This window comes from Microcebus murinus, chromosome 21, assembly GCF_040939455.1.
Source record: "Microcebus murinus isolate Inina chromosome 21, M.murinus_Inina_mat1.0, whole genome shotgun sequence".
Classification (NCBI taxonomy): domain Eukaryota; kingdom Metazoa; phylum Chordata; class Mammalia; order Primates; family Cheirogaleidae; genus Microcebus; species Microcebus murinus.
Window position 1 is genome coordinate 1,468,506 of NC_134124.1, and position 22,472 is coordinate 1,490,977.

At 38.4% G+C, this 22,472-nt stretch overlaps 1 protein-coding gene across 12 annotated transcripts in view; it reads right to left on the reverse strand.

The window, feature by feature from the left end:
* Nucleotides 1-22,472, reverse strand: part of RAPGEF6 (Rap guanine nucleotide exchange factor 6) — a 198,596-nt gene that overhangs the window by 148,355 nt on the left and 27,769 nt on the right. For 9 of the 12 annotated variants that reach the window (XM_012762091.2, XM_012762092.2, XM_012762087.2 and 6 more), the window contains exons 2-4: nucleotides 14,445-14,515; nucleotides 12,574-12,630; nucleotides 3,265-3,348 (exon numbers count right to left, since the gene is read on the reverse strand). In XM_012762091.2, coding sequence (XP_012617545.1) covers nucleotides 3,265-3,348; nucleotides 12,574-12,630; nucleotides 14,445-14,515 — 212 coding nt within the window. Of the gene's footprint in view, nucleotides 1-3,264; nucleotides 3,349-12,573; nucleotides 12,631-14,444; nucleotides 14,516-22,472 lie in introns of those variants that run through there. The other 3 variants (XM_075995990.1, XM_075995989.1, XM_075995991.1) reach the window with 3 other exon arrangements.

The window sequence follows — 22,472 nt, forward strand, 5'->3', positions numbered from 1 at the left end:
AGGCATGGTGGCGCATGCCTGTAGTTCCTGCTACTCGGGAGGCTGAGGCAGTAGGATCGCTTGAGCCCAAGAGATTGAGGTTGCTGTGAGCTAGGCTGATGCCAAGGCACTCACTCTAGCCTGAGCAACAAAGTGAGACTCTGTCTCAAAAAAAAAAAAAAAGAAAAAAGAAATACTGAAAAGAAAAAAGCCAGAGATATCAACCACAGCCTTGTGACCAATAATAGAACAGGGACTATAAGCAGCTTTTCATATTTTCTCTTGGTTTACTGCATATGTTTGTATTTGTGTATGTTAACCATTTTCTTCTTTCCATATTCATTTTATATGTAAGCTGTGGAAGATGAACTTTATAAAGTAGTATTTAGTTAACAGAATATTCAGAGGCACTATGATGGAATATATAATTAACACAGCTAGCAATGATTGCTGACGATGTGCATTTCCTTATTTTGGGGAGAGGATAATAACTTCTTCACTTACATGAAGGATAGCTATACCTTGTTAGGTGACAACAGTTGTTCTGTTGCAAAACAGAACTTCAAACGTATTCAGAAGCATTCATATTGAAGCTGAATAGCCAAGGGAGTGAACTGTGCCAGTTATTTATTCCCTCTCAAATCCAAATGTATTGGCTCTCAGCTTCAAATCTACACTTCATTGTCCTACTTGATGATAAAGGATGTGTTCTCCCTTTGCCACCTGGAAATGTTACAGGTCTGTCAGCAGAGGGTGCTAGAGGGACACTGCAGTAGGAAAGCCTGTGCTCTGCAGTTGAGTGGTTTCTTGTCCCTGTCCCCAGCCTTGGGGCCCATCTGTACCCTGGCAGGGAGTTCACCTGCTTGCCAGCCCTGGTCAGCAATTCCCTTCCTAGCACCCTTGACCAGGTCTGGCCCAGAGCAACCCATATGAACTCTGCTATCTACTGGACTGCAACTAACATATTTTTCAACAATGTCTGAATTTCAGTCATGAGGAAAGGGATCCCCCCCCCCTTCAAGTTTGTTCCTTCCTTGGGAACTCTCCCTCAATTACAGGGTATTCTCCTTTATCCTTCTTAGTAGCTAATCCCTTGAAATAGTTAATTCTTTAAATTCAACTTGTTCCTGTTCAAATTACTGTGTGGTTTCTGTCTCCTGACTAATATAGGAAATAATAAATCTTAAAATCTAGAGAAACAGGCTATATTTCTATAAACTGGGATACTACTATTACTCCTTCTCCTATGCTGAGTAGATATCATATTTTATAGGTATCATAATGATTATATCCCACTGCTACTATGCTGTAATAATAATTAACAGACACCAGAAATTACCTGATTCTTAATACATGCTAACCATTATTCTAGGTAGTTTATTTGTATTAACTCATTAATCCTAACAGTCACCCTACAATAACCTATTGCAAATGTCTTTCATGCAAAAAATATAAATTCCTACCTATTCTTTAGAATAAAGATTAAATAAACTTCTATAGTCATGTTTGCTGCAAAGTTCGCAATGGTTACATGCATGCATATCATCACTTTGTTTTTTTTAAATTTCCTACATTCCTAGCAATTACTTAAAAAGGTAAACTTCATTGTCTTCATCACTAACAGTGAATCATTACAACTGATTAAGGGCTACAAAACATCCTTACAACAAATTCTTCAACATTCACAGCAGCAGCAGAGAGAAAATATTCAAAAGAAAAATACTAATAATACTAAAACATAACTGTAGGCAATATCAACCAAGCTTATTCTGTCTCAGTAGCTAACTCAATACAAATTCATTACTGTGAGTTTCATAAATACTTGTGAAAGAAACAAAAACCAATAGCCAAAAAGCCTAAAAAAACCAGAACTATTAAATATCTTTCCCCTGCCCCTTCAGAAATGGGTACTACTTTATCGCCCAGGCTGGAGTGTAGTGGCTAATCAAAGCTTATTGCAGTCTCGAACTCCTGGGCTCAAACAGTCCTCCTGCCTCAGCCTTCTAAGCTGCCAGGGCTACAGGTACATGCCACCACACTCAGTTAATTTCATTTTTTTTAGAGATGGAGTTTCTCTATGTTGCCCAAGCTAGTCTCAATCTCCTGGCCTCAAGCAATCCTCCCACCTCAGCCTCCCAAGTCATTGAGATTATAGGCATGAGGCACCACACCTGGCTCCTAAAGATTTTGTTCGTAAAAACAGTCTATTTGTTTTATTTTACTAGTCAAGAAGTACAATTTCATTTAACCAAAAGCCGATGATGTAAATTTTTAGAACTCAGTCCATAATTTTAAAAATGGCATCTAAACTGAGATGTCCCATACCCTGATATTTACATTTAATAGTTATGCAACGAAGTTAATTTAACTATAATTGGAAGTCTTCCTTTAAAAGCCTACAAGTCTATTCTCAAAATTATGGGAGAAAAGACATTAAAAAATTACGTTTTTATGTCAACAAAGCATAATTTGAGGCCCCAAAATTTTCAGATTTGCTAACAGAGCAAATCCTGTAAGAATACCACATTTAATCTTCTTTCCAATCACCCTTCTCTTTTATCTAATAATTATGATAATGATAATTAACAATTACTTTTAGTAGCCAGGGACTATTCTAAGAGCTTTACATGAATTAACTCATTTATTTCTCAGAACAAGCTTATTACCCCCTTTTTACAAGTAAGGAAAATGAAGCACAAAGAGATTAAGTAATTTGCTCAAGGAGTGGTAGAACAGAGATATGACTCATACAGTCTGGCTCTGGAGTGTGAACTTCCGTTGAAAGCTTTGAGTAGTAGCTAACTAAAACCTCATGACGATACATAAGGAGATACTGTTATTATCCTCATTTTACAGACAAGAGAACTAAAATTTGTCCAAAGTCACATAACTAGTAAATGATGAAATCATTATCTAACCTAGTCTGCCCTACTCAAAAAATCAATTTCTTAACTATGATGATATACTGCCTGTCTATAACCAATAAAAGCAATAACTCCAAAATCCATCAGATCCAATCTCATACAAATTAAAGTTCAAACAGGAAGAACATATTATGTCATGATGTAAACTTAAAAATTACATCCTCAGAAATATATGAAATATTTAGTTGATTCTAACAAGTATTTCCAATGGGACCAACAAGCAAAGACATTAAAAAAAACCATATTGCCTGCTAAGAGCAATACACATCCTATATAAAATAGTTTAATATGAGAGACGAAATAAACAGTTGCAATGTTAACTTTGCTTGCCATGTGCACTAAGCAGCAAATGTAAACGTACCTGCACGGAGGCAAGACCATAGAGTCTTTCACAAGTACAGATCCAGAAAGCAGGATGTACCAACATCTGGCAATAGTTTCTGCACTGTTCAAATAAATAAGCAAATAAATTAGTAAATAAATACATATGTTCACATATATGTGGATTCAATGTGAAATATATAATGTAACATATATTCTAATAATACTGCAAATCATTAAAAATTAAGTAATACTACTTAGAAATGTGGGAAATTTTGCCTGGTGCCTAAGGTGAAACAAAGCATAATCATTATCTTAAGATACAGATTTCAGAAGTATATATGTATTAGCTCTATCTTATTATATTGTTAATTTCACAGTCTTCATTTCTGTGTACTAGATCATCACACCTAATTAAGATTAACTTAAATATTATACTTCATCTACATGTTAAAAAATTCTCTGACAACTTTATGTATATTAAAGACCATCTTATTTGGAATTCCTAAATTTATCAATATTTTATCTTCATTTTCAACCATAATATAGATGATCTGTTTATTTCTTTTAAGTCTTATTATGACAGATATTATATATACATAATCTTTGTTTTTCTCTCTTTCTCTCAGCTATCTTTATTCACCATACCTAAGGCTTGAATTAATTCTAATGTGTAAAAGATTCTAATAATCTCTATACCAAATCTTTCCTCTGAGCTGCAGAACTATGTATCTGTCTGGCTGTCTACTTGACATGCCAATTTGTATACTTAAAATAAAACTCAAACTGAACAGTTCAAAATCTACCTCATCATTTCCTTCTAGCTCAGACCTCTTCTAGTATCCTCTCTTTTCAATGAACAGTATCATTCTCCATCCAGAAATCTAGGTCCATCCTATTCCACATAGCAAGCTTTCTAGGTCAACTCTACTGCTTACCATGAGAAGACAAAACTATTGTCAACTTTCCAGCAGGTATTTTAAAGTTCTTTATATCCCTTTTTATCTTCACCAAGGGAAGAAACAAATGGGCGCAAATCACCTACCTAAAGTTCTTTGTTTAGAAATCCTACCTCCTTACTCTTTCGTAATCTATCTTTGTTTTATATACACAGGGTCTCACTATGTTGCTCAGACTGGAGTGCAGTGGCTATACACAGGTGCAGTTATAGTGCACTACAGCCTTGAACTGCTGGACTCAAGCAATTTTCCTGACTCAGTCTCTCAAGGAGCAGGGACTACAGGTGTACACCACTGTGCCAGGCTGAACTATGACTGTCTAAAAAATCAATAAAGAATAAAATCAGTAAAAGATAAATTTGCACAAAATAAAGGAGAAAGAAAGTTATGACCGGGCCGGGCGCGGTGGCTCACGCTTGTAATCCTAGCACTCTGGGAGGCCGAGGCGGGCGGATTGCTCAAGGTCAGGAGTTCAAAACCAGCCTGAGCGAGACCCCGTCTCTACTATAAAAATAGAAAGAAATTAATTGGCCAACTAATATATATATATATAAAAAAATTAGCCGGGCATGGTGGCTCGTGCCTGTAGTCCCAGCAACTCGGGAGGCTGAGACAGCAGGATTGCTTGAGCCCAGGAGATTGAGGTTGCTGTGAGCTAGGCTGACGCCACGGCACTCACTCTAGCCTAGGCAAGAAAGCGAGACTCTGTCTCAAAAAAAAAAAAAAAAAAAAAAAAAAAAGTTATGACCGGATGCCACTACAAACCTACAATTTTTTAATTTTAATTTTGTTGTTGTTGTTGTTTTACAGACAAGCTCTTGCTCTGCCATCCAAGCTGGAGTGCAGTGGCATGACCATAGCTCACTGAAGTTTCAAAATTCTGAGCTCAAGTGATCCTCCTGCCTCAGCCCTCTGAGTAAATGCGACTACAGGTGCATGCCAGCACATATGGCTAATTTTTAATTTCTGTAGAGACAGTATCTCGCTGTGTTGCCCAGGCAGGTTTTGAACTCCTGGCCTCAAGTGATCCTCCCACCTCGGAATCCGAAAGTGCTGGGATTATATGCATGAGCCACTGTGCCCTGCCATCAGAGAGATGAAAAAATAACACAACAGAAATCTTGGAGCTGAAAAATTCAATGAATAAAATTTTAAAAATGCAACTGACAGCTTCAACAACAGACTAGATCAAGCAGAAGAAAGAATTTCTGAATTTAAAGGCAGGTCTTTTGAAATAACCCAGTCGAGGGTGGGGGGGAGGAGAAAGAAGAAAGCCTATAAAACTTATGGGGCACCATTGAGCAAACAAATTTTTATATTATAAGGGTGCCAGAGGGAGAAAAAATACAGAAAGGCACAGAAAACCTATTTAAAAAAATAATACCTGAATACTTCACTTCTCAAGTAGTGGGAGAGATGTGAACAAAGATCCCCAATTAGACTCAACCCAAAAAGATCCTCTCTGAGGCATATTTTAATTGAACTGTCAAAATTCATAAACAAAGAAAAATTTTAAAGGAATGAGAAAAGCATCAAGTCATATAAGGGAATCCTTATTAGACTTTCACCATATATCTCAGTAAAAACTTTGCAGACCAGGAGAGAATAGGTTGATATCTTCAAAGTGCTGAAAGAAAAAAACTCAGTGAAGAATGCTATATCCAGCAAAGCTATCCTTCAGAAGTAAAGGAAAAATGAAGACCTTCCCAGATAAGCAAAAACTGGGGGAATTCATCATCACTAGATAGATGTTACAAGAAATGCTTAAGGGAGTTCTACAACTTGAAACAAAAGGACAATAATTACTACCATGAAAATACAAGAAAGTATAAAACTCACCAGGAGAGGTAAATTCATAATCAAACTCAGACTACCCCAGTACCGTAATGGTGCTATGTAAATCTTTCAATCCTGTAGTATGAAGATTTAAAGTTAAAATGATTTAAAAAAAAAAAAAGCTACAATTAAGACTAAGGAACATACAACAGATAAAAATGTAAAGTAAGGCAAAAAAATTTAAATTGGGGGAGAGGGAAAAAGTCTAGAGTATGTTTATGTGCCTAAAGTTAAGGTCTTAACAGATGAAAATGGTCTATTATGACTAAAAGACTCTTTATGCTAAGGCCCATGGTAACGATTAATAATATAAAGAAAATAATTACAGCAAATATGCAAAAGAGAAAAAGAAAACAAAGTTCAGCACCAAAGTAAACCATTAAACTACAGAAGTGAACAAGAGATAAAGGAACAAAAAATCTACAAAACCACCATAAAATCATTAACACAATGACAAGAATAAGTTCTTACTTACTAATAATCTTGAATGAAAATGGACTAAATTCTCCAATAAAAAGATACGGAGTCACTGAATGGATAACAACAACAAAAAGACCCAACTATGTTGTGCCCATAAGAGCTTTACCTCACTGTTAAAGGCAGACTGAAATGAAGGAATAGAAAAAGATATTCCAAGCAAATGGAAACCAAAGGCAAGCAGTAGTAGCCATACTTACAGCAAATAAGACAGACTTTAAGTCAAAAACTATAAAAAGAGAAAAAGAAGGTCATTATATAATGATAAAGGGATCAATTTAACAGAAAGATATAACTGTAAACATATATGCACCTACCACCAAAGCACCCAAATACATAAAGCAAATATTTTTAGATCTAAAGGGAGAGATGGATTGCAATACAATAGCAGGGGATTTGAACACTCCACTTTCCGCAATGGGTAGATCTTCACAGAAAAATAAGACACATCAGCCTTAAACTGAACCACAGACCAAATTGACCTAATAGACATTTACAAGATATTCCACCCAACAACTGCAGAATATACATTCGTCTCAATTGCACATAGAACATTCTCCAGGATAGTTTATATGCTAGGCCACAAAACAAGTCTTAACAAATTTAACAAAATAGAGAGCATGCACCTATAATCCCAGGTACTTAGGAGGCTGAGGCAGAAAGACTGCTTGAGCCTGGGGAGTTCAAAGCCGGCCTGGGAAACATGGAAAGAACCTTACTCAAAAAAAAAAAACAAAACAAACAGTTGGTTTTCTGAAAAGATAAACAAAAGTGATAAACTTTTAGTTAGGGTAACTAAGAAAAGATAAAAGGGAACACTCAAAATGACAGACGAAAAAGAAGACATTACAATTGATAATCATATTAACAGAAACACAAAAGATCATCAGAGACTACTATGAACAAATACAACAAAAAAATCTGGTTATGGAACAAATAGATAAATTCCTAGATACATACAACTGACCAAAATTAAATCATGAAGAAATAAAGAATCTAAACAGACCCATAATAAGTGAGGAAATTAAATCAGTAATAAAGTTTTACATCAAAGAAAGGTCCAGGACCTAATGGCTTCATTAATGAATTCCACCAAACATTTAAAGAAGAACTAATACCAATCCTCCTCAAACCATTCCAGAAAAGTGAAGAGGAGGGAATACTTCCAAACCCATTTTATAATGCAAGGCGAGCATTATTCTGATTCCAAAACCAGAGAAGGACACAACAAAAAAAGAAAACTACAGGCCAATACACCTGATGAACACAGATGCAACAGTTCTTTCTTTCTTTTTTTTTTTTTTTCTTAGGATATTGAAGTCTTATACAGTTCTTTCTTTTCTTTTTTTTTTTTTTTTTTTGAGACAAAGTCTCTCACTCTTGCCCTGGCTAGAGTGCCGTGGCGTCAGCCTAGCTCACAGCAACCTCAAACTCCTGGGCTCAAAGGATCCTGCTGCCTCAGCCTCCTGAGTAGCTGGGACTACAGGCATGCTCCACCATGCCCGGCTAATTTTTTCTATATATATTAGTTGGCCAATTAATTTCTTGCTATTTAGAGTAGAGATGGGGTCTCGCTCTTGCTCAGGCTGGTTTCGAACACCTGACCTCGAGCCCGCCTCGGCCTCCCAGAGTGCTAGGATTACAGGCGTGAGCCACCGAGCCCAGCCTACAATTCTTTACAAGATACAAGCAAACTGAATTCAACAGCACATTAAAGGTTCATTCACTATGATCATGTGGGATTCCTCTCAGGAATGCAAGAGTGGTTCAACATACTCATATCAATATACATGACACACCATATTCACAGAAAGACAGACAAAAACCAAATGATGACTTCAAAAGACACAGAAAAAGCATTTGACAAAACTCAACGTCCCTTCATAAAAAAAAAAAACTCTCAAGAAATTAGGTATAGAAGGTATGTACCTCAACACAATGAAAGCCATGTATGACAAATTCACAGCTAACATCTTAGTGAATAGAGAAAAGCTGAAAGCCTTTCCTCTAAGATCTCAAACAAGATAAGGATGCCCATTTTCACCACTTCTATTCAACATAATACTGTAAGACATAGAGCGATTAGAGAAAGAAATAAAATGCATCCAAACTGGAAAGGAGGAATTCAAATTGTCCCTGTTTGCAGATGACATTATCTTAAAAATAGAAAATCCTAAAGACTCCACCAAAAAACTATTAGCATATATAAATTCAGTAATGTTGTAGGACACAAAATCAACATACAGAAATTGGTGACATATCTATATGCTAATAGTGAACTATATGAAAAAGAAATCAGAACAATTCCACTGACAATAGCTACAAAAAATAAAAATAAAAAAAGATATGTAGGAATAAATTTAACCAAGGAGGTAAAAGATCTCTGAACTAACTACTATAAAACCTGATGAAAGAAACTGAAGATGACACTAGTAAATGAAAAAAATATCCTGTGTTCATGGATTGGAAGAATACTGTTAAAATTTCATACTGACCCAAAGTGATCTATAGATTTAATGCAATCCCTATCAAAAGACCAATGACTTTCTTTACAGAAATAGAAAAAACAATCCTAAAATTCATATGGAAACACAAAAGACCCTAAATGGCCAAAGCAATTCTGAGCAAAAAGAACAAAGCAGGAGGTATCACACTGGTGGACTTCAAAATAAAATACAAAGCTATAGTAACCAAAAGAGCAGTACTGACATAAAAAAAAAGACATGTCGACCAATGCGACAGAGAGCTCATAATTAAATTCACCTATCCATACCCAAATGAATATCAACAAAGGTTCCAAGAACACTGGGAAAATGACAGGTTCTTCAATTAATGGGGCCAAGAAAACTGAATATCCACGTGCAGAAGAATGAAACTAGACCCCTAACTTCTCACCATATAGAAAAATCAACTAAAATGGATTAAAGACTTAAATGCAAAACCCAAAACTATGACAGTCCTAGAAGAAAACATAGGCAAAACACTTTATGACACCGGGCTGGGCAAGGATTTTTTTTAAGGCAGACCTCAAGAGCACAAGCAACAACAAAAATAGACAAATGAGATTTCTTCAAACTAAAAAGCTTTTGCATAGCAAAGGAAACATTAAGAGAATGAAGAGACAGCCTACAGAAATGGAGAAAATATCTGCAAACTATACATCTGGCATGGGGTTAATATTCAGAATATATAAAGAATTTAAACAGGCCGGGCGCGGTGGCTCACGCCTGTAATCCTAGCACTCTGGGAGGCCGAGGCGGGCGGATTGCTCAAGGTCAGGAGTTCAAAACCAGCCTGAGCGAGACCCCGTCTCTACCATAAAAATAGAAAGAATTTAATTGGCCAACTAATATATATAATATAAAAATCAGCCGGGCATGGTGGCTCGTGCCTGTAGTCCCAGCTACTCGGGAGGCTGAGGCAGGAGGATTGCTTGAGCCCAGGAGTCTGAGGTTGCTGTGAGCTAGGCTGACGCCACGGCACTCACTCTAGCCTAGGCAAGAAAGCGAGACTCTGTCTCAAAAAAAAAAAAAAAAAAAAAAAAAAAAAAAAAAAAGAATTTAAACAAATCAATAGCAAAAAAATAGGTAAGCTGATTATAAAATGGGCAAAGCACGTAACAAACATTTCTTAAAAGCAGACATATAGATGGTATACGAAAAAAATAGTCAACATCACCAACCATCAAGAAAATGCAAACCAAAATCACAATGAGATATCTCCTCACTCCAGTGAGAATGGCTATAATCAAAAAGACAAAAGAAAAAAAGTGTTGGTGAGGATTTGAGAGAAGTGAAAACTTTTACAATGCTAGTAGGACTGTAAATTAGTACAGCCATAATGGAAAACGGTATGTATGTTCCTAATAAAATTAAAAATGCAACTACCCACTACATGATCCAACAATCCCACTATTTGGTATATATCCAAAGGAAATGAAATCAGTATATCAAAAAGATATCTGTACTCCCATGTTTACTGTAGCACTATTTACAGTAGCTAAAATATGGTATCTACCTAAGTGTCCAACAACAAATAAATGGATAAATAAAATGGGGTATATATACCTCATACAACTCAGCCATTAAAAAAAAAAAAAAGAAATCCTGTCAGTTGTGACAACATGGATGAGCCTGGAAGATATAGCATGTTAAGTGAAAAAAGATAGACACAGAGAAATACCACATATCACTCATAAGTAAAATCTAAAAAGTTGACATAGCAGTAGAGAGGTAATCAATGGTTACCACAGGCTGAGGAAACAGGGGAGAGGGAAAAATGGAGAGAGGTTAGGGAAAAAAGGGGTACAAAGTTACAATAAGAGGAATAAGTCCTGGTATTATATCGCACAGTAGGGTTACATGGTTAACAATAAAGTACTGCATATTACAAAATAGCCAGAAGAGAGGTCTTAGAATTTTCTCACCACAAAGAGATGATAAATGCACGAGGTGACAGATATACTATCCCAATTTGATTATAGATCATACATACATATCAAAACATCAAACTGTATATCATAAATATGTACAATTACAATGTGTCAATTAAAAAATAAAAAAGGATCAAGATTGTTGAAAATGAGACCATATAACCTAAACCCAATAGAAAAACATCTATTATATTTAATATGTTCAAGAACCAAGAGGAAAAGATGAGGGACTTGACCTAAGAACTGAGATCTACAAAAAAGAAATAAAAATCTAAAATTGAAAAGTACAATTAAAAATTAGGATTTCAGGCCGGGTGCTGTGATTCGCATGTATAATCCTAGCACTCTGGGAGGCCAAAGCAGGAGGATGACTTGAGGTCAGGAGTTTGAGACCAGCCTGAGCAAGAGCGAGACCCTGTCTCTACTAAAAATAGAAAGAAATCATCTGGACAACTAAAAATATATATAGAAAAAATTAGCTAGGCATGGGAGTGCATGCCTGTAGTCCCAGCTACTCGGGAGGCTGAGGCAGGAGGATCACTTGAGTCCAGGAGTTTGAGGTTGCTGAGAGCTAGACTGACGCCACGGCACTCTAGCCTGGGCAACAGAGTGAGACTCTGTCTCAAGGAAAAAAAAAATCACAATGAGATAACAGAATGGCAAAAATTCAAGACAAGCAAATATAAAACCTGACAGTATCAAGGCCTGTCAAAGATGTAGAGCAACTGGAACTTACTATGCACAGGTAATGGTTATTAAAATGGGTAAAACTATTTAAGAAACTGTCAGAATCTCCTAAATTTGAACATGTAAATTTCCAGTACTTAACAAAAGGAGAAATGCATTTTTAGGTGATTTTGTCATGAGAACATCATAGTGGTTTTACACAAACCTAGATGGTATAGCCTCCTACATATTCAGGCTATCTTGCTCCTAGACTACAAACCTATACAGTGTGTTACTGTACTGAATATTGTAGGCAACTTTACCACAATGATAAGTACTTGTGTATCTAAACATAGAAAAGGTACAATAAAAATAAGGTATAATCTTAGAAGACTACCATCGTAAATGTGGCACATGACTGTAATTCTATCCCTGGGACTATGTGCAACAGGGATGAGTAATAAAGGACACAAAAAGACAAAACCAAAATGTTGACAGAAACTTTATTATTTACAATAGTAAGTAACTAAACAGTGGACTGGATAAATGAATTATTATTTTCACACAATCACACACTGTTTAGCAGTGAAAAAGAACAAATGCAAAAATATAGAAGAATTTTGGACATTTGGTAAGTACAAAAAGTTTGACCAAAAGATTCTTCCTATAACAAGTTCAAAAAAGAGACTAAACTATTCTACAGTGATAGAAGTAAGAACTGTGATTACCTTTCCAAAAGAGTTGACTAGAACCTTCTGGAAAGGTGGTATTTTCATCCACGTAGTAGTTACATAGGTGTATATATTTATTAAAATTTGTTGCACTGTACACTTTTGTGCATTCTATGTCCGTTATACTTCATGGTTTATGAACATATTTCAATTTGCTCTACAGAAATTGTCCCAGAATCAAATGAATGTCAATGCTAAAAGTTAAAATGTAAACAAAAAGTCATTAAGTGAATTATGGAAACACTTACCAAAAAAGAATCTGATTGGCACTGTATCTCTCATAGCGTGCTCTTGCAGACACTAATCTAACATTTAAAAAAAGTAAAAATTTTGAAAGATTACATTTTGTTTCAAAAGTCTGTTATAATTACCAAAACAGAAAATTACCACATATACCACTAAATTTTCAATAAACTACAAGAGTTTAGATATATATAAAATGCTGTAATATTTTCAAAAACTGCAATTGGATAATATTAAGTGGCATCACTCATAATACTCTTATGTACATTATAAAACCTACCAATCACACTGATGTTCTTTTTTGTTATGAAAAAATATACATTTGTCTGGTTCAGTATTGAATCCTTGGTGTGAAGAATAGCTACTGACAGAGGCATGCACATACAAAAAAATCTGATTATATAAATCAGTTTGCATTTAAAAAATACTTTGAATATTACTAAGTACTCTGATTTTCAGTTTTCTTCTTTCTTCCTAATATACTTATTTGACATATGCTAACAGCTGAATTATGTTATACTAAAAACAGAATATAACAAATCCCAAACAATTATATTTTAGCAATCTGGTCCATAACCAGAAACCTGGCGGACACCCAGGAACATCACTGAATAAGCTGGTCATGGAAAGAAAACATGTTTAATCAAATGTTATACAAAAGTTATAGTTTTACAGTACTCTAAAGTGTCTTCACAAATATAATCACAATAATGTAAGATAAGCAGGACAGTCTATTTTACAGAAAAGAAAATGAGGTTCAGTATCCACAGGAACTGATGCCAAATCAAGAGTCCTACTTCTTCCACTTCAACACAACACTATAATACAACATACCATGTCCAGCTTAAGCATTTGGCATAATAAATATCAGTATAAACTACAAAAAGAAAACAGGAGTTTTGTTTTCACTAGCTAGCACATATAGAGCACTGTGCTTTGCTCTAGGTAATTACTCTCATTTAATACTCAAGACACTGTAACACAGATACTCTTAATATTATTATCTCTATTTTATTGAAGACAAAACTGTAGCTGAAATGTTAAGACTTGCTTAAGGTCCCATGGCTAAGAAAAGCTGAGACAGGAAATGCAAATACCTATGCCTACCCTACAAAAGTCCCTAACTGACTTGGGCCCCTGCAACTATTGATTTGTTTATTTATTTTCGAGACAGTCTGATACCCTGGGTAGAGTGCAGTGTCATCATCATAGCTGACTGCACCCTCAAACTCCTGGGCTCAACCAATCCTCCTACCTCAGCCTCCCAAGTAGCTGGGAACTACAGGCATGAACCACCACCAAACTCAACTAATTTCTTCTATTTTTAGTAGAGATGGAGTCTCACTCTTACTCAGATTGTTCTTGAACTCCTAAGCTCAAGCAATCTGCCTGCCTCAGCTTCCCAGAGCGCTAGGATTACAGGCATGAGCCACTGCACCCAACCCCCTGGAACTATTAATGCCTATCCAAACTCATTTTCCACAACTCTTTCTCTCGTCACTATGCCCCAGCCACTAAAACCCCCTTTCTTGGCAGCGTTCCTTCCTGTCATTCAGGTCTCTACTCAAAACTTACTTCCTCTGAGAAATCTTTGCTGACCATCCAACCCAGTTAGTTTATTTCACATCACCATGCTTTAGTGTACTCACAGTAATTATTGCTAGATATTATATACAGTTTTTACTGTCAGTGTTCTTCCCCAACCCCAAAATCACCCACCAGAATATAAATTCCAGGAAAGAGAGCAAATCTATATTGTATATATATTACAAGTGTTTAAAACAGTATGAGGAATATAAAAGTTGTTTAACAAATATTTGGTGAATAAATGAATAACTACATAGCACATGCTCTTAAAATACAGCACTACACTTACCTAAGCTGATGTTCCCTGAGATTTGATAATATTTCCATTCCATGAAGATAAGAATAAATAATATTTAAGTCCTGTGGAACAGAAGAAAAATTTTGATTATTTTTCAAATATACTTTTAAAAATATGATGGCCCACAATTTGATTTTAAGCAAAGAACCACTTATGACAGAGATGTTATCTATGGAAGACTCATCAAACCTCTGAATCACAAAAGATTTGAAAAGGTGGAGCTCACTCAGCTCGCACTGGAACTCCTCTTTAACATGGCCAATGGCCTCTACTCAAACAATGCCAGAACCAAAAGCCCATTATTTCACATGTAAGTATATGAACTCATTTCATTTCTAAACAGATGTAACTTTTTCTTCTTTAGTGACCTCCAAATATTAGAACACACTTATCAGTTGTCTTTTAAGTCTTATTTTGTTGTTGTTTTTCCCTTCAGATTACAATCTCAGTATTTGCAAGTTCCAGATCGTTAAGCATCCTGGCTGACACCCTCTAGAGATGGACCAGTTTATCAATATTCTTAAAATATGACCTTCCCAGGCCGGGCGCGGTGGCTCACGCCTGTAATCCTAGCTCTCTGGGAGGCCGAGGCGGGCGGATTGCTCGAGGTCAGGAGTTCGAAACCAGCCTGAGCAAGAGCGAGACCCCGTCTCTACTATAAATAGAAAGAAATTAATTGGCCAACTAATATATACAAAAAATTAGCCGGGCATGGTGGCACATGCCTGTAGTCCCAGCTACTTGGGAGGCTGAGGCAGGAGGATCCCTTGAGCCCAGTAGTTTGAGGTTGCTGTGAGCTAGGCTGACGCCACGGCACTCACTCTAGCCTGGGCAACAAAGCGAGACTCTGTCTCAAAAAAAAAAAAAAAAAAAAAAAATATGACCTTCCCAAGAAGCTTTCTAAAGAGACTAAAAATGATATAATCTACCATTAAACAAAAAAGACATCCAATAGTACAATCCTATTGTTCTAAAAGAGGTAGAGCGGAATCAAATGATGGCAAAGTTCTGAAACCGAAGCCATCTAAGCTGGCAAAGAGAATCAAAATTATATTTTTAAAAATAAAAAAAATTTAAAAAATAAAAGAGGTAGGCAACCTTTCTCTAGCTCTCACTCAGATAACGAGGTATGAAAAACTCAGAATGATATAGTATAACCTCAACCAAGAGCAGTGGCATAACAGAATAAGTATATGAAAGCAGCCTGCATCCTTGATATTATTTAAAACTGCTGGGGCATGGTGATAGTAAAAGGGAGACAAGCTTAAATTCTCTATTAAAAATGTACCTTCTATTCCCTTATAAAAAAATAATTCCTTTATCCAAGGCAGACCACTCCCAAACACTACCTTCCCACTTTGATGTGCAACTGGGCAAGAGAATTATCAGATGACTGTAGAAAAGAAACTAAAGACAACTTACTTAGAGTAGGTTAGTAAGACAACATGGAACTAACTAAGAAAAGTAGCAATAATCCCTAATTCCAAAGATTACAACTCTAATTAACCATAACAGACTGAACAAAAACACATATTTCTGCTAAATCCTTGCGAAAAGGACAATGAAAAAGATTTTTAAGTATACAGAGGGGATGATTAAAAGAAGAAAACCACAACAAATGAGAAAGGTCTACCAAATTTTGAAAGAAAACAGATGAAGTTATGAGCTGGCTACAAAGATGTTTCTTATCCCATGTGCTCTTTTGCAGTGGGACCTTGCGACTGTCCCATCAAAAACTGGAATCTGGCCGGGCATGGTGGCTCATGCCTGTAATCCTAGCACTCTGGGAGGCTGAGGCAGGCGGATTGCTCTAGGTCAGGAGTTCAAAACCAGCTTGAGCGAGACCTAGTCTCTACTAAAAATAGAAAATTAATTGACCAACTTAAAATATATATAGAAAAAATTAGCCGGGCATGGTGGTGCATGCTTGTAGTCCCAGCTACTCGGGAGGCTGAGGCAGACGGATCACTTGAGCCCAGGAGATTGAGGTTGCTGTGAGCTAGGCTGATGCCATGGCACTCACTCTAGCCTGGGCAACAAAGTGAGACTCTGTCTAAAAAAAAAAAAAAAACTGGAATCTATGTGCTGTGCCCTCCCCATGAACCTGGGTTGGCCCTGTAATTTGTTCTGAATAACAGAAAGTAGAAGTAAGGCTTGTGTAACTTCTGAAATTCAAGTACCCTGACATCACCGATGTTTTGAAGAAACCCAAGCTAGCCTCAGGGAGAAAGACCACGTGCAACAGCACCAAGTAACAAAAAAACCAGCTACTAAGTGAATGGATCTAAGAGAATGATCCCAGTCAAGGCTCTGTGGGGCAAAAGAACCAACTATGTAGCTAAAACCTGCTGAATGGAGGTAATAAATAGAGTCCATACAATTTCCTGCAGGCCCACCCAGCCTGCACTCACCCAATAACGGTCATTACCCACCCCCTGAGTTTCTATAATAATTAGAATTTATATACTTTTACAAAGCAACTGCTTGTCCAAAAAAAAAAAAAGAATTTATATACTTTGCAGTTAGAATAACTTCCACAATGGTTCCATGACCTATCTGGTAAGAGCCATCACAGAGGAAGAAGCCAAGTAGAACCCTCTGAAACTGCCCCATCCCCCAAAACAGGACAGTATATAAAAGACAATATTGCTTCCAGAGAAGCAAAGAATAGAGAAGACTAGTGCCGTCAGTAAAGACTTAAAAGCATGCAGGGGTGATGGTCCCCAACATATTCTATTTAATTCATGTGGGCCCTGTAGAAAGTAGATGGATCCTGAAAAAAGGCTGTGTAGACTACCACAGACTTTTAAAAATTGCAGCTGCAGTCTGAAACGTAATATTGTTGCTGAAGCTGACTAATGAAGCCTCAAGTACTGATTTGGTAAATGCATTCTTTTCCATTCCAATTATAAGAGAGGAGCAGAAACCGTCTACATTCATGTGGGGCAACACTAACTCACAGTTTTGCCAGAAGGCCATGTTAATTCTCCCACTCTCTCCCATAATATAGTCTGCAGACATCTAGACCTCATTGACTACATCACACTGACAGGGCAGAATGAACAAAAGAATGAGCAAGGGGTGGCTGGTACTCTGGAGTCCTTGGTAACTAACACAAATGTGCACCAGAAAGTGGGAAACAAACCCTTTGAAGAATCAAAGATCTGCCATTTCAGTGAAGTTTTTTGGAGGTATGGCGGTTGGGGCATGTCAGGACATCCCCTCCAAACTAAAAGACAAATTGTAGGGACAGCTTTAGGTCAAGATAAAATAAGAGGGACTTGACTTACACTTCAACTAAAAATAACAACAAATACATGAAACATTTTTCAAGATATAGGATATCAGAAACCAATGTAGTGTTGACAACTGAGAAGAGAGAAACAAATGAGGTAAAACACATGATTTACCCCACCCTTAACGTCTGGTAGTAAGAAGGAGCTGGCAGTCTGGGGAGTAGAAAGTAGACAGACTTTGTAGAGCAGGAGGAGATGGAGAGAGGGTTACACAGAAAAGTGTTCCAAAAACCTACAGAAGGTTCCTCTTGAGTCTGAAGTTGAGTGAGTTATCATCACATGCCTGTGAGTAAGTATCAGGTGAAGACCAGGTAAAGAACCTAGAGTCAGGTAAAGAACCACCTGGAAGGGTTGTAAAGTAGTAATTCTCAACCAGGACAGATTCTGCTCCCCTGGGTGACATTTAGCAATGTCTGGGTTCCTGAGGTTGTCATAACCTGGAAGGGGGGACGCTATTGGCAGCAAGCGGGTAGAAGTCAGAGATGTCGCTAAACATCATACAATGTACACAACAGTGTCCCAGAACAAATGATTATTTGAGCCAACATGTCAACAGTGCTGAGGTTTTATACTGGGATTAGAGGAGAGTTCCAGTTCCCACCAGGCAGAGTCCAAATCCTCATAATTCACAGTGTATTTAGTAGAGTACTCAGAAGGCTTTGGATTCAATATTGGGGCTAAATTTACCCTAGACTAAATATTACTGTGGTGCTAGATAACAATTCAAAAACAAGGCCCAAATGGATCGAACTGTTTCCAAGTTACTTAACCAGTCCCAGAACAATGCCTAAGTATATTCAGAGGAATGCAAACATATCCAGCACATAAAAATGTGAAATTCACAATCTCTGATTGTCTTAGTCTATTTCTATTGCTATACAGGAATACCCGAGGCTCGGCAATTTATAAAGAAAAGCAATTTATTTAGCTCACAGATCTGCAGGCTATACAAGAAGCATTGTGCAGCATTTGTTTCTGGTGAAGGCTTCAGGCTGCTTCCACTCATGGCAAAAGGGGAAGGGGAGCAGCTGTGCAGAAACTTTATGGCAAGAGAGAAAGAAAGAGAAACAGAGGGGAGAGATGCCAGGCTTTTTTTTTTTTTAACATCCAGCTCTCTCAGGAACTAATAGAGTGAAAACTCATCCACACTCTGCCCCACCAATTCCTCAAGTGAGGGCATTAATCTATTCAATAGGGATCTGTTCCATACCCTAAACACTTCCTTTGAGGGCCCACCTCCAACAATGGGGATCAAATTTCAACATGGGGTTTGAAGGGGTCAAATATTCAAAGCATAGCATTGGTATCCACTGAAAAATGACCAGGAATGCAAGGAAGTGGGAAAAATTACCTGAAGAGGAAAATTAATCAAAACTGACTTGATGGGGGTCGAATCAAGATGGCGGAGGAGAAACACTGCCAGACAGAGTGTCTCTGCAGAAAAGACAGATTCTAGCAGAAATTAGAAGCAGCATGAAGACGAGCATACATTGGACAAGGGTCGAAACGAGGGGTACCTGAGGCCACAGGAGACTCCACAGGAGGAGGCTGCGGAGAACTGGGAGCTGAGACCACCGGAGCAGCCCGGAGACCAGCGGGAAGGGTAGGTGGACCGCTCAACTTTCCCCTCCACTGCATCCTGGACTGCTGGTGGGCTTCCCAGTGGGTGGAGAGACCTGTGGACACCAGCCCAGAGACGGCCACCGCCAGTGAGCGGTAAGCCAGTAGTAGACGTGACACCAGGCTCCCAAATCCCTCGGGGCACCTCCGTGTGCCCAGACCCAAGCCGCGCGGCAGGCACATATTGCCTCCTTCTCCCCTCCCCCGACCCTACCCGTGGCTGCCGAGAGAGACAATACAGCCATCAGCCGGAGGCACCTCCAGGGAACGGGACCTTCCCTTTTGGGACCCTACTGCTGACTGAGGGGAACTCAGACGGTGAGCTCCCTGTCCGCCAGCCCTCCCAGGTGCTCCTGGCACGGTGATCCCAGGAGAACGGGGCAGATCCTGAGGCTGAGAGACATAGACCCAGCTTGGGCTCCCCGTGAGTGAATTGGGACTAACACTCCTCTCTCTGGTGGGGACACAGCTTGAACTCTGGGACCCAGAGGTCAGACCTGCAGACCAGATCCTGTGCACCCAGGTCTCACACTGCCCGGGGCACAGAAGGGATATCCGTGAACAGCCTACTGAGGTATGTGTAGATCAAGGGCAGATCAGAGTCCTAGAGGGCAACACTCCTCCCAAAGGGAGGCCATGCGCCCAGCCCAGGTGGCGTTCCTGCACAGGGAACCTCCCGGCGGACATCACAGCCAGGGGAGGCCCAGGAGTAACCGCGGAGTTGGGAAGGGTGGAAAGAAGTGAGGCATGCTCCAGACTGTGGGTCTCAGACAGCCCCACCCCCACACATAAACTTTCTGACTGAGCGGGGCCATTCCAGTCCCTCCCTGGCAGCTTTTCCTGGAAGCAGAGAACAGAACCCAGCTCCACCCAGACCAGCCCTCATTGAGGGGGAGAAAAAGGATACACCTGGAAGTCCCAGGGCCCCATCCACCACCTGAGGCACTAGAGTGCCTCTCCAGAGGAACAAGAGTGGGTTACGGGACACGAAAACAACAGCATAGCCTGCTCCTCCAAGAAAGCACCACCTACTGACAGGAGGACATTCTGCACACCCTTTTCATGGCACCTACTGACTCATCCTACAGGGAGTGGTTGAATCTCACCCACAAACACCACCTACCGGCTCAGAAACTAAACAAGGCATGTGAATACCCAAACGAAAACCTAAAGTAAAGAAACAACAACTGATGGATATGGGAAGAAATCAGCGAAGGAACTCCGAAAATATGAAGAAACAAACAGAAACCACACCCCCAAAGAGAAGCACCCACCCCTTAGAAACGGACACCAACCAAAACCAGGCAACCAAAATGACAGAAGAATTCCGAATGTGGATCATAAGAAAATTCAATGACCTGCAAGAACAACTTGATAACCAACACAAAGAAACCACAAAAAGCCTCCAGGACCTGGAACAAAAATTCACTAAAGAAATCGATACAATGAAGAAAAGTTTAACTGAACTCCTGGAAATGAAGAATCAATTCAGGGAACTACAAAATACAGTGGAAAGCCTCAAGAACACGATAGATTAAACAGAAGAAAGAATCTCACAGATTCAAGATAACACCTTCCAATTAAATAAATCAGTCACAGAGATAGAGCAGAGAAACAAGAGAAAAGAACAAAGCCTACAAGAGATGTGGGATTATGTGAAGAGACCTAATGTGAGGGTCATAGGGTTACCAGAAGGGGAAGAAGAAAACACTCAAGGGTTGGACAAACTATTTGAAGATATAATAGAGGAAAATTTCCCAGGTCTTGCTAAAAATCTTAATATACAAGTTCAAGAAGCTCAGAGGACCCCTGGGAGATTCAATGCAAACAGGAAGATGTCACGACATGCAGTCATCAGAACTGACCAAACTATCAACTAAAGAGGCCCTTCTAAGAGCTGTAAGACGGAAGAAGCAAGTACCATATAAGGGAAAGCCAATTCGAATAACACCAGACTTCTCTACTGAGACTTTACAAGCAAGGAAAGACTGGGGCCCCATTCTCACTCTTCTGAAACAACACAATTCCCAGCCTAGAATCGTATTCCCTGCAAAACTAAGTTTTGTATACAGAGAAGAAACTAAGACATTCTCAGATAAGGAAAGACTGAGGGAATTCACCAAGACCAGCCCTTCAAGAACTAATCAAAACAGTGTTACCCACAGATCAGCACAATAAATACTCACGAATGTAAATCTACTCAAAGTGAAAGATCAAAGTCCAGACACTACAATGGCTCAAGAGAGAAAACAAAGCAAGAAAGTTCAACCCAACATAATGAACAGAAATCTGCCCTACCTATCAGTTATCTCAATAAATGTGAATGGCTTGAACTCCCCACTCAAGAGACATAGGCTGGCCGAATGGATAAAAAAAACACAGGCCAAGTATCTGCTGCCTTCAGGAAACACATCTAACCTGCAAGGATGCAATTAGACTAAAGGTAAAGGGGTGGAGAACAATATTTCAAGCAAACGGAAGCCAAAAGAAAGCTGGCGTGGTGGTGCTGATTACAGATAACAGTTTTTAAATCAACAAAAGTAATAAAAGACAAAGGTGGTCACTATATAATGGTGAAGGGTACAGTTCAACAAGAAGACATAACAATTCTAAATATATATGCACCCAACCTTGGTGCACCCAGATTCATAAATCAAACTCTACTGGATCTAAACAAATGGATAAACAACAACACCATAATACTTGGAGACTTTAACACCCACTGACAGTACAGGACAGCTCCTCCAAACAGAAAATCAACATTAATGGACTTAAACAGAACCCTAGAACAAATGGGCCTGACAGACATTTACAGGACATTCTACCCCTAAAAATGTACGTTCTTCTCATCAGCTCATGAGTCATTCTCTAAGACTGACCATGTCCTAGGACACAAAGCACGTCTCAAACAATTTAAAAAAATAGAAATTATGCCATGTATCTTTTCAGACCACAATGGAATATGTAGAAATCTATCCTAACAGGAGTCCTCATTTCTACACAAAGCCATGGAAACTAAACAATCTTCTGCTGAATGATCATTTCATAAACAAGGAAATCAAGATGGAAATCAAAAGATTCTTTGAACTAAATGACAAAGGTG